The sequence below is a fragment of the Planococcus citri genome, chromosome 1, assembly GCF_950023065.1.
Source record: "Planococcus citri chromosome 1, ihPlaCitr1.1, whole genome shotgun sequence".
Lineage (NCBI taxonomy): Eukaryota > Metazoa > Arthropoda > Insecta > Hemiptera > Pseudococcidae > Planococcus > Planococcus citri.
This window is the reverse complement of record NC_088677.1, coordinates 49,075,290-49,090,719: the sequence shown is the minus strand read 5'-3', so window position 1 is coordinate 49,090,719 and position 15,430 is coordinate 49,075,290. Positions and strand designations below refer to the sequence as shown.

At 32.3% G+C, this 15,430-nt stretch overlaps 3 protein-coding genes across 8 annotated transcripts in view; 2 read left to right on the top strand and 1 right to left on the bottom strand.

The window, feature by feature from the left end:
• The window catches only part of LOC135832463 (bromodomain-containing protein DDB_G0270170-like), a 71,027-nt gene extending 67,295 nt beyond the window's left edge, over positions 1–3,732 (top strand). Inside the window, exons 3-9 of the mRNA XM_065345721.1 lie at positions 1,821–1,934; positions 2,070–2,192; positions 2,355–2,541; positions 2,636–2,817; positions 2,890–3,018; positions 3,108–3,219; positions 3,319–3,732. Of these exons, the coding sequence (XP_065201793.1) occupies positions 1,821–1,934; positions 2,070–2,192; positions 2,355–2,541; positions 2,636–2,817; positions 2,890–3,018; positions 3,108–3,219; positions 3,319–3,605 (1,134 nt within the window). The 3' untranslated portion in view covers positions 3,606–3,732. The remainder of the gene's footprint in view (positions 1–1,820; positions 1,935–2,069; positions 2,193–2,354; positions 2,542–2,635; positions 2,818–2,889; positions 3,019–3,107; positions 3,220–3,318) is intronic.
• A 2,045-nt stretch (positions 3,733–5,777) lies between these two features.
• Positions 5,778–8,859, top strand: LOC135832467 (quinone oxidoreductase-like protein 1). 3 transcript variants are annotated; one of them, XM_065345732.1, is made up of 9 exons: positions 5,778–5,949; positions 6,055–6,159; positions 6,224–6,428; positions 6,496–6,564; positions 6,645–6,890; positions 6,967–7,079; positions 7,164–7,262; positions 7,336–7,487; positions 7,561–8,859. In XM_065345732.1, the coding sequence occupies exons 2-9, from the start codon at positions 6,073–6,075 to the stop codon at positions 7,664–7,666; spliced, it is 1,077 nt and encodes a 358-aa protein (XP_065201804.1). In that variant the 5' UTR covers positions 5,778–5,949; positions 6,055–6,072; the 3' UTR covers positions 7,667–8,859. The 3 variants fall into 3 exon arrangements, with proteins under 3 accessions (XP_065201804.1, XP_065201803.1, XP_065201802.1); XM_065345731.1 differs by having other exon boundaries at positions 5,778–5,980; XM_065345730.1 differs by having other exon boundaries at positions 5,781–6,159.
• Positions 8,860–9,430: 571 nt separating this feature from the next.
• LOC135832466 (uncharacterized) overlaps positions 9,431–15,430 on the bottom strand; it is a 57,122-nt gene continuing 51,122 nt past the window's right edge. For all 4 annotated transcript variants that reach the window (XM_065345727.1, XM_065345728.1, XM_065345729.1 and 1 more), the window contains 2 exons: positions 14,835–15,143; positions 9,431–14,167 (listed from right to left, as the gene is read on the bottom strand). In XM_065345727.1, coding sequence (XP_065201799.1) covers positions 13,193–14,167; positions 14,835–15,143 — 1,284 coding nt within the window. In that variant the 3' untranslated portion in view covers positions 9,431–13,192. The remainder of the gene's footprint in view (positions 14,168–14,834; positions 15,144–15,430) is intronic.

Genomic DNA, 15,430 nt, shown 5'->3' with positions numbered 1-15,430 from the left:
TATATGGGGAAAAATTACAAACAAAACTTTTTTTGAGCATTTCAGAATAATTTTGACCCAAAAACTTGATCATGTTTTTCAGAGTGCTCGAAAAATGTGACACAATGTGACCTATCAAAATGGGTTTTACCTCCCCACTTTTTTGAAATTCCTCTGTTTATTTCACAATTTGCCAATCAGAAGTTCTGTTTTTGGCAAACTTACTTATAAGGTTCTGTTTTTTTGTTACCAAATTTGCCTAAGTCATGGTGTCATGTTTTTGGAAAAGTTGTCAAAAAGCATCAATTTTTAGTAAAATAATCAAAAAGTATCCATTTTCGTCGAAATTGTCAAAAAGTGAATATTCTTGGTAAAATTGTCAAAAAGGGATAATTTTTGCCAAAGTTGTCAAACTTTCCTGTTCTTGTCAAAATTCACCAAAAAAATGCTGTTTTTGCGAAAATTGTCAGAGAGTGTTAATTTTTTGCGAATTTAGCTTTTCGATGAAGTATAATCAAAATGGTCGTAATTTTTGCCATAATTGCTAAGGGACTTGTGCTTTTATGCTTTGTTGTCCAAGACATCCAAAGTCCTCTTTTTGTTTTAATGTTTTCCGAACAACTAGGTAACAAAGTCCTGTTTTCTCAGAAAATTGCTCGAAAGCTTATTATATCAAATTTCATTTCCTCTCTCCCCAATTTCATTTCTATCAATTTTTATGACAAAGTTTTGATACTTTTGAAATTTACTTAGGTACTGCGGGCCCCCATAAAAAAAATTTTCTATGAAAAATCATGTCAGGAAAGAAAAGAAAATTAAATTTTGAAAAATTGAAAAAAATATCCTCGTATTCAGTGTACTGAAAATTTTAAAAAATCATTCTGAAAATTAAACAAATGCGCCATTCATTAAAAATACTTCATGAACCCAGACATCAAATATTATAGCACATTAAAAATGCAGTAAATGAAAATTAAAATATAATTCTCCGGCCGAGCGCGACAATTACAACTTTCCACGACAACGTCGTGGAGAAAAAGTGGTGACGCGCTTGGCCAGGGAAATTCAGTTATTCGTGACAATCGGAAGTCGGAATTATTTTGGAAAATTATTCGAAATTAAACGAAAAATTCAATTTGGCAACGCTTCCAACGTATTTAATAACAACGTGTGCGAGTGTGAGTGCAACAATTAATGCAGAAATGCGCACGCACAATTTTTAATAATTCGTTCAAAATAAATTCTCAAAATTTATTCATTTTTCGTTCGCGAACAAATCGGTAATTTGTTTACTGATAAAATTAAAAAGTATAATTTTACACTCTCGATTTAGCAGCCAAATATTTTTCAATAAAAGTTACTCATTACCTATTTTCTCGGGAAATCGGAAGCTAAAGTACACCCTTAAACCATCTACAATATGAGTCAAAAAATTTTCCCCTCGAAAACATATCTGAATAGGTATAAGCTTCTCGACATAAAAACAATCATCAGATTAGTGATGCTAATTAGACATGTGTACGAATATTATGTATACTTACATATTTAATGATACCGTACAAATATTTAACATTGTACATAGTAGCCGGCTCTTGACCTATATTCTCCGACATAAACAATCCTTTGGATAATTTCTTTTGTTAAATTTCCGCCATTGACGATAACAATGCAGAAAAACTATAACTTAACTGTACTCTAGCTGTACTCGAATAACATGATCGAGTATAGTAAGTTAATAGTACACGTAGGTATATAGTAATTGTGCATAGTACCTAAGTTACATTAAAATCATGTGAAAAAAATCATCGTTTTTTCCTAACGCTTGTAAAATTGCTCGACAGATTTTTGAAGGCTCCGAATATTCATCAGAATACAACAGAAATCCTTTGGAATTCAACGGAGGCGTGACTTCTTCTCCGATTGCAACAAAATTACCACGAGTTCCTCATCATATGGTGAGATTTTATGTAAAATTATACGTTTATAAGGCAATTTAATTCCACGTTGATTAGGTATATTATATACATAGTGGTGAGATGTACGAAGATATTTATCTACGTGAATTTTTTTTTTTTTTTGCATGATTACAGGCTCATTGGGAAATTGAAAAGAAAGCATTTTCTTCTATCAATTTGCCGAATAATAGCAAATGGGAGTTTCCTCGAGATAAATTACGCCTGCAGACTATATTAGGACAAGGAAATTTCGGACAAGTAAATTCTTTTATTGATTTTTCGTGATTTCGCGATTCAAAAAAAACTTTACGTTCGACCGCAAATTATTGCGGAAAAAAGATCACTTTGATTTAATACATACGTACTAATTATTACAAATGTTATGATAAAGTTATTACGATTGAATTTTTTTTCTATAAGGTTTGGAAAGCTGAAGCGGACGATATAAGCGGCCATGAAGGTTTAACACGTTTAGTAGCGGTAAAAATGGTCAAAGAGATTTCATCTACTCGCGAAAAAGAAGACTTAATTAAAGAATTAGTTATAATGCAGCATTTAGGATCTCACCCTAATGTTGTAACCTTATTGGGATGTTGTACTGAAAAAGGTTGGTAATTACGGCACGTTATTATAAGCTCGCATGTAGCCTATAGCCTAGTGTACTCGTAAGACTTAGAGTAAATTCGTAATTCATCTTGCAGAACCTTATATGTTAATCATGGAATACGTAATGTATGGTAAGCTGTTATCATTTTTAAGAGACCATCGTACACGATCTCATTACTTCAACTTCTCTGATAACGGGGATACGTTAACGTCTCGAGATTTAACTGTTTTCGCCTACTGCGTCGCCAGAGGAATGGAGTATCTCCAAAATAAACAAGTAAAAACAATTATTTCAAAATGAATATTTTCACTCCATTAGCCGTACTTAAAGCTGTTTTTATTTTCACAGATTATACATAGAGATTTAGCAGCGCGTAATATATTAGTAGATCATAATAAATTATGTAAAATCGCTGATTTTGGAATGTCACGCCATGTAGGCGAATCTGGTCAAGTACTCGAACATCGTCAAAGCAAGGTACGATAAATTGCCTATATGGGCGCCGTAAATACGCATTTGTCAGGAAATATGCAAAAAGTTATACAACTTTCTATACATGTTTGCAGGGTGCTTTACCTATACGGTGGATGGCTCCGGAATCGTTGCATTACAGTTGTTATACACATAAGACTGACGTTTGGAGTTTTGGTATCCTAATGTGGGAAATTGTAACTTTAGGTGAGCACAGTGATACCTGCATTGGATTTTAAAATACCTCGTACTGTACGTTGAATAATTATAAGACTATTGCAATTGATTTTACGTTTATTTTCACAGGTTCAATGCCTTACGCATCTATGGGCGCTCGAGTAGTGATGAGGAAGGTGAAAGAAGGTTACCGCTTAGAAAAACCAAAGCATTGTAAATCGCAGTTGTTTAACGTAATTAGTAAATGTTGGTCTTCGGATCCAAATAAACGACCTACATTTACCGAACTGAAACAAGATCTGGGTAATTTATTAGAAGATCCAGAACATGATGGAAATTACGTTGATTTGGATAGTCTGGTTGAAGAAATGAATCAAGTCGTACACAGAAGCCATAACGAAAAAATTGTTATTTAATTTTTTTCCTTTTTTCCTTTCTTTTTTTTTAAATGTATTGTACGATATTACGAAAACACGTAGGAATATTTTCTACCATTTTTAGTCATGTTTTTAATATGTATTCAGAATAAATAAGTGTATTTTACTCGTGTATTTTTTACATTTGCAAAGATCATTTTTTGAAAGTTGGAATAATCTTACTTAACGGTACCGACATTATTGAAGAAAACTAAATGATTTTGATTGATGTTCTTTCAAATAAGAGAGAAAAAGCTGAGGAGTCGTAGTTTGAAAAACATTTCCAAAAAAATATGCATGCATATAAACTACAAAGTGAAATAAAATGTTTAGGTTTGGGAATGACGTATTTTTGGCCTCTTTCAGCGTTGCCCTAATTGTTCATTTTTTTTAAAAATTTGTTTTCAGTTTCTGTTTCTGTTTCATTTCAATAGAAAAATCTGAAAAGAACGGGGGGAAAAATGAATTCAAAATGCTCACAAAAACTGCTCTAAATAAAATTGCAACTTTAATTTGGAAACTTGGTAATGACAAGAGTGACGATGAAAAAAGAAAAAAATCAAGTTCAATCGCAATTCGCAGCAATAAGCAAACAACAGCATATGCATACCACCATAGCTGAAATCTGAGGCAATCTGTCAATTACTTTTGCAACTTGCACTTTTTCCTCAGAAAATTCCTTTCTCAACATTTACCACCGGGATTGAATAACACATCTTACCTCGAAAGTTTTTAATAATTCCCGTAGTTGCGATTGATTGAAGATGAGAAATCAAAAAGTTTACATCTGCAAGAACCTGCAAATGGAATTGAAAAATTCCGCATGAAACAAATATTATAGGGATGAACCCGAGCATTTCAGTTTAGCATGAAGCAATTTCTAGCAGCTCGGCTTGGGTTTTACTTTTACTACAGCCTGCAGTCTGAGTCTCCACTCCATCTCCAACCATACTTTCTGCATCGCACTTAAGAAGTAAATATTTTGATTAGGTATTCAAATGACGCTCAATTTTTTATCCATAGTATTGCTCAACAGTCAATGTCGACGATCTATAAATAATTAATTATTAAATTAAATTTAATTATTTGCAAAAATTTTTATTTCAATTAGCGTTCCAAGCGATTATTAATCGAAACGGGATTATAAAAATATTGAACGCCCGGCCGTCGTTCCCAGTTTTCAAATTATTTCTATTTCTCATTCTCATTTTCTCCCAGAAAACTGAAAAGCGAGCTTGTCTCACGAATAAATGCTTACCTAGAATGTTCGAAGTAGATACTAACAGAAAGTTGGCAAGTTTATCTAAAATAGGTTATTCAATCTGGATTCAAGTTAACTTAAATTAAATCCATTCGAATAGGTACGCAATACATATAATTATTTGAAATTTTGATTGATGATTGAATCCGAGTGCATCAGGAAATTAAATTCTCACTCACTGAATTTTACAGTTTTAATTAAACAATTTCACTGACCGTTTGAAGCGAGCTTATTGGACAAAAATAGAAAATTAAATAGAAATTCAACTCAACTTGAAAACTGAAGGAAAAGGAAACTGGAAAGTAGAAACGAAGCAAACAAGGTGATGGGTTCAGGGTTGTTTAAAAATTTTAATAATACTTATGTAAGAAGAGAAGAAGAGATGCAAATGATTTGTGTTCTACAGTCTACACATTTACAGTATGAGTTTTGGTTAATTTTTGCTTTTTATTAAAAACAACTTATTATTTTTATTTCAACATTAAGAACATAATAAGTTCGTAAAAAATAGCATGAAAATAAATTAAATAATAATTTAACTTCGAACTTCATTCATCATTGCATTTCTACATTAATAACACGTTTTTATTGCATTTAGTACCTTTACCTAATTAATAAAAAGTTCGTTTAATCTTCGACTTTTAAAAAATAAAGCTCAACGTGAAAGCGCCGAAAGCGGTAAGTAGGTAGGTATATTGTTTTCTTTCGGTCGTTTTTACTTTTTACATGCTGATTGCTCTTGAATGTTAATATAAAATACTCAACTTAGCAATTAAAACTTTCCACTCAAGCTAATTTCGATTTCACTGAGTACAAAGCTCGATTATTCCAGTCTCCAGCGACAGAAAGAGCTTTTCATGTTCATGTATTTTCATTTTCCTCTCTCCCGCTCTCCGACTCCATCTTCATAAATCATCTCATGACGTCAAAGAGAATGCCCCAGTTACTCTCGTTGCCATTGGCTACTTCGGTTGCACTGATAACGCGATTATCTATATCTACTTCAGTTTTTTTTAGCGGTTTTTACGGAGAAGCGGGAATGTTGAGGTGAATTATTCTCAAACGCGCATAGTTTTAGCTCATGTAAAGTTCAATTTTCATTTTCACTTCACCTGTTAGTTGTTCGAAATTTAGTACCGTAGTTCAGAGTGGGTGCATGTGGTTCGACTCATAACGTTGAATTTTCAGATCTAGTGTTTATGCAATATGAATCCATCAAGTGTTCCAGTATCTACGAAAAAATCAAAATACGCTTATTTAAACAAGAAGAATGACATGGTGTTTTGCGAACAGGTTAATCATATTTTTATTATATTATGCATTGTAACGTCAAATTTACTCATATCCTTTCCCACAGGATGTATCGACCGATTTGAAAAAATTTGATGTACTCGTCAAAGTACTAGCTTGCGGTATATCTATCGCTAACGAAGAATATAAACCTGTAGTCGACGATAGTAAAATGGACACGGAGTATAGAACTTTGGGTACAGATATATCTGGTATCGTGCAAAGTGTCGGATCCGAGGTGAATACTTTGCACGTTGGAGATCGCGTAGCAGGTACTTTTTATCCTTTCTTTATCCTCTATGAAGATAAATCTTTGCTACATAGGTATCTTAATTACAGGAGTAATTCCTGTATCCTGCGCACAGTCCGGATGTGGCCAGTATGTTGTAATTGAACAGTATGATTTAGGTTAGTTTTTCTTTCAAATATTACCGGTTCCTGCGCAATGTCAGTATTGAATTGTAACGTTGCTTGTCAATGTATTTCAGTTCGTGTACCAGAATGCATCAATTTTGCGGATGCTGCTGCTTGTATCGGAGATTGTATCCGGGCCTACATTGCGCTTCATTATTGTTCGAAGATAACAAAAGATGATATTATTTTGGTGTTAAATGGTGCATTGCCATGCTCCAATATTTGTGTGCAGATCGCGCACCACGTCGGAGCTAAAATACTCACTACGTGTATGTCGCCCACTGAAAAAACGTATTTGGAAACGTTCGACGATTGCATCGGTAATTCACTAGCTTAAAAAAGTCTATCCCTACAATCAAGTGAATTATTCAGACTTCGTTTTTTTTTCTCGAGTAGATGAAATCATCGATTTGAGCGAAAGCACCGATATAGACGATACTCTTTTCAACGAATGTATGAATAAAACCGATAATTTAGGAGTCGACGTTGTTCTTGATTTGGAAACTTCTGTACGTTTTTTCGCCTTTGTTGAATTTTTCTTTCGTTTATGTTTTCGATGTTCAGTAACCTATTTATGTACAATTAATTTATAGATGAAAGAGGATAAAACACCCAATCAATTGAGCACCGAAACGATTATTTCGTGTTTGACCATTCATGGAAGATGGGTTTCGTGTAATTCTAGATTACAAGTAATACTTGAATGATTTTTTTCTTTCGTTAAAAGCAATTGCAATGTTGAAAATATTCATTTCTCGTTTCTAGCTGGATCCTCCAGATTCGCAGAAATTATTCGACCGTTGTGCTTGTATAAGTTTTCTGTACGAACAGGCTTGGTTAATGTCGAAAATCGCCCAAGGCAAATATCAACACATTTTGACAGACGCGATGCATAAATTAAAAGAAAACATTATAAAGTAAGTAAATTTTCTTCATAATTTTCTTCAATTTTTAATTAAATGCCTAATATTTCGGTGTTTTCTTTCATAGGCCTTACGTGTATCACACCGTTAATTTCGAATCATTACCAGAAGTTATTCAGCAGTTATCAAAAAATCAAGTTAATCGTATCGTAGCTAGCATTACGCATAAATAATGTTGTTACCTTTTCTCATTTTACGTTTTGTAAATATTCTCAATCAATTTTTCTTTGTTTTCTAGTCTTTTTTTTTTTTTTTTTTTTAATCGCTGTTTTCAAGTATTTGTTTTTATTAGCTTCTCATTAATGATCTTGTCCGCATAAAATGTTTCATTCATGTCCTTAGAAATCCGTATCATCTAGGAATGAATTTAATGGTTGGTTTCGTCTTCACCGAAGTATGATTTTGGCGTTTATTATTTTCTGCTGTATTGGTGCGCTATAAGATTTCATTTACATTCCTTCGCCGTCTTGTTCCTTTGTTTATGCATTTATTAAAATTAAATGAATCGTGCAATGTTTACGTGCGATCAGCCTTTTTATATTTTCTTTTCTGTTTTTTAACAAGACCTACTTGTAAGAACACTAGTAATTTCTAGTCTTAACTAGTCGCCAATGGTCTTAAGCATTGTACGGTGTAATTTTCTACATTGTATGTACTGCTAAGCTAATTTACCGGAAATTTTTATGAAAACAAATTTGTGATATTCGAGTTATTTTTACAATCAACTTTTCAACTGCGATACTTTTTGTTACAAAAAAAAAAAAAAAAACTAATACTGTGATTATCCTCTATTGTAAGATTTTCTGTAATCGATTCAGCAACATTCCTTTCACACAAACGTTAGTGCTTCCTTCAATAAAACGTGATGTTCCCTTGAAATTTTGGTTGAGTCTCGTCCGAGTGTTTGTTATTTCTCGAATATTTTATTGCACGTGTGTTTTTCGGTTGCGTTATTCGTAGGTACTATCATTTTTTGAAATGTTAATTAATGTGTATTACTTTTTATATTACAGTAAAACTGATGTGTATGCTCAATGTTTTCTTTATGGATTTATATCAATATTATACTATCTATGTATTAATAATAATTACTACCTAAAATTCTAAAAGTATTTTTTTCCTGAGAACTCTTCAAGCGGTACAAAATCACCTGTGGTTTTTTTGCTGAGAACATCAAATGTGTGTAAAAAATTATTAAATTTACTCGAGCGAACCTGTTACTAATTTTCATTGAATTTTTATTATTTCGTGATATTTTTTCCTATGGTAAACAGTATGTAATACTGAAGATCGGATATTCTATTGATAAGTATACCTATTACCTACCCATTGTTTTATTTTGACTTAGTAAATGTTTTTTTCCTTCTGTGTTCGTTTTCATTCTGCGTTTTCAGAGGAAGAGTGTGACTCTTCTGAATAACGTCGAGTCGAGGTCAACTCTGGAAAACCTGAGAAATTCACATCTAGCGATTTTCGATTAAATTCATTGCAGTATGTTTGTCCACAAGATATCATTGTTGTCTGCAAGTCCGACTCTCCTTTTTTTAATTTTTAATTGTTTCAAGAACAAAAAGGCTGATCGCGTTATGCTGAGAAATAATAGTTATTCACATCATTGCTATGTGATCGTGATTTCATCGAACAACTACAATTGTGGCCTATGGTTTAGATTAAAGTACATTTAATACGACAGCAGTCATACGGCGTGCACTGAATATTTTTCTTGCAGTTCCCAATTTCTCATTGGGGATACAACAATTAAACTTCACTCATAAAAATAAATGTGTGATAGGGGAAATTTGACGGGCTTTTGCAATGTGAAACAAAGTTTCTCTTCTCCAAATTTTAGACTCTAATGAAAGTAGGTACCAACCCAACTTCCAAAGAAATAAATGCATACATCAAGCCCTAATCAAGAAAAAAAAATCATCAGCTCGTCAACTTAAAAATATTTAATTTTCAACAATAAATACACTATTATATTGATTACAATCCAAACAAATTTTTATTGAAACATTTACATAAAAATGGGTGTTTTGTGAAAAAAAATCAACTTGTTTAGGTAGGTACATTACATACATCTAATCATTCGTTCACTCTACGAGTACGAAATCAAATAACAATGGAAAATTTTCTCCTCACACGTTAAAAACATAACACCTAAAACAAAAACCATGAAAACGAGATTTAGAATTTCAACACAAAACATCACTAAAAATCAAATTAAAAAAATTGTTCCCACGGTTATAAATTGAGCCGCTTTTAAGCTCATTACATACTTTTTGCTATGTTTACATTGAGTTATTAATTTCAATAAAAATTTAATAATTGTATTATTTTTTGTTAAGAATTTTTCTTTTTAACATAAATGTATCGATAAGTTTAGAAAAAGGCACTAAAATTTTTCACTTCGAATACCTTTAATACAAAATAAGATGATTTATTTATTCATTTATTTAATGTAATTATTGTTGTATGTATATTACCTGGCTAAATATTATTGAAGTTTTCATTTTTTTTAGTTGCACAATGTTTCGACGCATCATGGAGAATGGTTTCTTAATGCGGGGCGAATCTGAACTTTAATAAGTAACATTAAAAGTAAATTTAGCTAAAGCAGTTTTATTTTGCAATAAACATTTTGCCACGTATTTATTGCTTTTTTCCCCCTAAAACAAGTTACATCAATTAAAGATACTCCAAATATTTGTTCGATGTATGTACTTCGACTCTCCCTAGAATCTGGATATCAAGCGCATTGATTTTTTTCTTCTTCGTAAACTTTCACAAAATTTTTCAGTAATTCCGAGGTCATAAAGATAACACTTTAATTTCAATTATTTTTCCTTCATGATGGATTTATTTTTCAGTTCTGAGTAATTTAAAAATAGGTAGGTACCTATACAGGAATTTATTTGGGTATTTGTGCAAAAAAAAGTGAAGATTCCACCACAAAGAAACCAGGTTTGTAACGTCGAATGCAACGGTATTTAAAATTAATATTTAAATTTAACAACAATAAAATATACAAAAAAAAGTAATCGTAACTAGTAAATTTTAAAAATATGTAACTCACATATTTAATAATAAAAGATTTTTTGTCTTTTTATCAAAATATAAAATTGTGGTCTTACAATAACAAAATATAGGTATTCCAGTAAACCCGCATAATAATACACGATTTAATGGGTATATCCCTAATTAACAATGATAAGACTAGTATACGAATTCTTGCGTTAAAATAAAACGGATCTGAAATTTCGTTCTTCAAACTAAATGTAGGTAGGTATAAAGAAAATAGATATAATACAATGCAAAAAAATAAAAATAAAAAATAAAAACAAAACAGAGAACAAAACAAGAACAAAATAAAATAATGATAAAATTCTCGTAATGACGCAATATGTAATATGTAGTATAAGAATATACAGTAAGTTTGTGTCACAAAATTATATCGTTCCACAGAATTAGCGGCATATCCGAATAAAGTTTTGATTTTTTTCTCCTTTAGATTTTTAATGTACTTATTCTTGGTAGCAATAAATTCATTTCTTCAAATGATGATATTGACAAAAGGCATTCTAAAATAGTCAGATGGCTCAGTTGGCTTCGTATGAGCCCTTACCACCTTTTAGCGACAAAATTACCTACACAGAATTCTTAAAATTCACCTTTTCCCGTTCACTTCTTGATTGGGAGGAAGAGTGGAGATACTGGAGAAGTTTTGTAAGAATCAAGGGACTTTCGCGAAAGAATGTTCAAAAAATCCATTATAATTTCAATAAATGCTTTCAAGTGAACGGAAGAGAAAAGGGAATACTGTTTTGACTTTTGTAAATTTCTAACTATCGCAGTTAAAATTGTGTCTTTTAAAAAAAAATTGTATGCCTCATTTTTTTCAATTTTTATTAACTGATCCCCCCAACCATTAAAAATCACAAAAAAAAAACGTAAAATTCAATTTTAAGGGATTAATCTCATTTTATTTCTACACAGAACGTGGCGTGGGCTCATATGGTGCCAACATAGTAATTGGAATAGCCTTTGTAGACTGAAAATTTTTCATGCGCACGTGATTTTCAAAAAAACGTAAAAATACAAAAAAATTTAGGAACCCTGTACTTTTTCCCCTTATTTAGGTTTGGACAGAGTGGTCCATCAGTCCATCTTATGCATTTTGTACTTAAAATGTAGATACTATCTAAATGCTCTAGTGGGTATTAAAATTAGCAAGTAAAAAGCAGATCAATATTATCAAAGAAACGATGGGAGGTTGTCGACTAGGAAGGTAAAAGAACACGTAGTAGAACACTGAGAATTGAATCTTCAGTTGCCTAAAATAGATTTTTCGATTTTCATCGAGTTTTTGAAAATTCAAAGTGAATGAACAGATATATATGGTAGGTACAGGTCAGAAACAAATTTTTCAAAATCAAGCTCTCTTCCACAAAACAAAAAATAAAATAAAATAAAAATTTGTTCTCAGCGTAATCTTTTGAATTCATTTCATTTTCTCACATTTCTCATCATTCTAAATGGTCAAGTTCAAACTCTAAACAATATTTCCAAATTTTTTCGAATTTACATACATGGAAGACGTTCTCGGAACGCTTGATAACAAAAAAAAACGTATAGCCAATTCACAAATTTGGTCATAGTTTTTCATGATACCTTCATACATTTTCTATTTCATTTCAAAGGTGAAATAAGTACCCAGTTTTGGAACCCTTATTCCAAAATTTAGACGCTTGATTTAATTTTTTGACAAATTTTTGAAAGCTCTAAAAAGTTACTAAGAAATTCTTACTCACATGAAAAACTTTGAATTTTTTCATATACATAGTACATATCCCCCCCCCCCCAATGAAACAAACGAGTTGGGATACCTATAGTCACTTTACTTCAATTTTCAACCTTCTCGACTTGAAAACAACAGATACATTTGAGCTTTTCAGGAGCTTCCAGTGAGTATAGAATTTTTCCTAGGTAGGTACCTAGTATTTTAAATTGATGTGGAAAAGCCAAAAATAATTTTTGGCTGAAAAATTACTTATTTGAAGAAAAAAGTTGACGAATTCACTTGACTGCTCATTGTTTCATTTTCTGAAAGTAGTCAAAGCAGGACAATGATTAAACCTAACGACTTCAATGACTCACAAAATATTCTCCGATTCAATTTGTACACTTTTTTTTTTCAATACCGAAGTTTAAAGATTTTTCTCAGGCTACCTACTGACTAAAAATGTTAATAAGAAGTGGTAAGTACAACATGGCTTCGTATTAAAAAATATTTTCAATTAGGTAATTGAACTAGAAAAATTGAAACAAGAAAGAAGAAAATAAAATGCTAACAAAATCGTGTCTTTAAAAGATATAACAAATACGAAATATTTATCAAAATTGAGATCACTTTTCCAGAAAATATTTACAATGGAAGATTCGTAAATTGAAAAATTGACCTTACACCCAAGTTGACAAACCAAAACTCACATTTTAACCAACGTTCGATGCAGTACTCAGCATCTTCAAATTAAATAGGTAGTTATAATAAGTATTCACCTGACTTGATGCCGAATCACATATTTAGGTATACCTACAATAACAATCACGGATACGCCGCATATCTGCGAGCTTTGAAAATTTTTCAAATAATATGGAAAAAAAATAAAAAATAAAAACGATTAATACAAACGAAAAGTTTAAAAATAATTATAATTAGGTACCGGAGGGTATGAATTGTAGCCGTAATTGAACGACTGCTGCGACTGAATATGCTGATTTGACGAAACGAATTGTTGATAGTATGGCGACGAGCTGCCCTGTCTGTATCTATAAGACTGAAATTGTTCCGCATACGGGAAGAATCTTTCGCCTCGCCAGTTTTGATTATGACTGTAAGACATCGAAGACGCGGATCCGTACGAAGACAACCTTTGACTATGCTCTTCGGTATAATTATTCATGTTATAATTAGAATGCGTGTTATACGAAGCGCTGTTGTTGTAATTTTGATACTGCGAATGCGAATGCGAATGCGAGTGTGAATGTGAATTCTGCTGATACCGGTAATACTCGCAATTCGGGTAATCTGAACAGCCGCCATAATACGGCGATGGACAATTATTATAATACTCATCGGCGGCATAATACCCTCCTACCGAAGACCCATTTTCACAATTTTGGTTCGGTTTAGCGCGTCTCATGTCTTTTCTTTTGTAATATCCGCCATTCGGCGGCGTACACACGACCGCCGGTGAATCAGTCTCGTGTTCGTAATTCCAACACGGCGCTAATCTCGTCGCATTCGTTTCCATCGGCGTTTTTATCCTTTTACTACAACCCCGAGATTTGGCTTTTGGACTACTTAAGCCATTTGGCACGCCGTTAATGGTTGTTTGGCACTGGAGCATCAACGTTTTACTTTGATGCATTATTATAGATTGGGTGGCCGTTTGTTCGATGAAATCTTTTTGGTGTACGTAACGTCCGATCTCAGTCGAACCGAACGCTTGGTGGAAACCGGGAAGACGAAAGTTCGACTCGTTTTCATCGCAGATTTTATTTATCTCGTTCGCTGTACTTTGTAACTTCTGTTTGTACTCTTCGTTTTCGTTAACTGGGGCGTTTATAATAGTTTCCATGTCTAAATCTATGTATGGTAGTAAATCGGTTTCCTGTAATCAAAAAAAAACCTAATGGTTAAAATCGCGAAATTTCAAAAAATTTGCAAAAGACCGTTACCGAGCTTATGCATCTATAGGTACCTATATTGGATGATAAATTTATGCATTGTGAATGTACATTCATTTCATAATGCCTGTAAATAGCTCAATATTTGGATAATATGTATTTTGTAAAATTGGCATAAAATGTCTAACTTACGACTAGTCACAGATAGGTATTGGACACGTGTTTTCAGACTCACAACTTATTCAAAACGAAAAAAAAACATAATTTTGGAATAGAAGAAGGAAACCTCCATGCTTCTTTGTCATCGCAGCTCATTCAAACCAGCATTAGGTGGATAAACTTCAAATTTTTAAAACTCTTAAAATTTTAGACCTTGTAAGTATTATAGCGAATTTCTCAGATGTGCCATTAATGGGACACCCTAGCCATTATATTTGAGGTCACGGATTTTCATCTCCTTTCATCTTCGTCCTTCAGGATCCTCTCCCTCTCGTCTTATTAGTGTAATTTTTGGGTATTTATTTCGAGTTTTGAATTTTAATTAAAAAATAACGACGGAGCATAATTAAAAAATACTCGGCAATCTCGTACCTAACGTACCTACTAAATACTTAGAACATCATTATTAAGATGGTAAATTTAGATACGAACCTCACTAGCAGCGGTATATTTCTGGTAATTGAAAGGTTCACTTTTGATTTGCGACTTTTGTACATTATTATTATTTTGTTCATCAATCATCTGACTAGTTTCATTATCACATTTATCTTGAATTGTTCGCTCGTACAATTCGGTGGTATTAGGAACCAATTCTTTGCCGGATTCGCAACTTTGTGATAATTCTTTCGCTTCGAAACGCTGCGTTTGGCTTTCTTCCGATTCATTGGGTGAAAATTTCTCTTCGTTGAAATAACCACTTTGTTCGGAATCGCAGTCATTAATTTCCGTAATTTTTGACGTCTGTTTGAAAAGAAGCAAAAAAAATAAATAAATAAATAAAAATAAGCTGGATATCTGTAACTTTGTTTTAAACCATTCGAGTCGCTAAATACGTTCATAAACATGTCTATTATTTCAACTCGAATGAAATTATTAAGTTATGTTATCAAAGAAAATTTTAAACTGTCATTTAATTTGTTTTTCGCCTTATGGTTATGTTTTCATTACCGGCTCAAAACGTTTCAAAGGGTTACAGGTTGTTTTACGCGGATTTGGAATGTTCGCGTCTGCCAAACTTATACGATTTG

What these genes read in the sequence shown, in the direction of transcription:
- LOC135832467 (XM_065345732.1), top strand. Translation starts at nt 6,073, where the DNA reads ATGAATCCATCAAGTGTTCCAGTATCTACGAAAAAATCAAAATACGCT. An exon ending in AACGTTCGACGATTGCATCG is followed by an intron (nt 6,891 to 6,966) that starts GTAATTCACTAG and finishes TTTCTCGAGTAG; the next exon opens with ATGAAATCATCGATTTGAGC. An exon ending in TTAAAAGAAAACATTATAAA is followed by an intron (nt 7,488 to 7,560) that starts GTAAGTAAATTT and finishes TTTCTTTCATAG; the next exon opens with GCCTTACGTGTATCACACCG.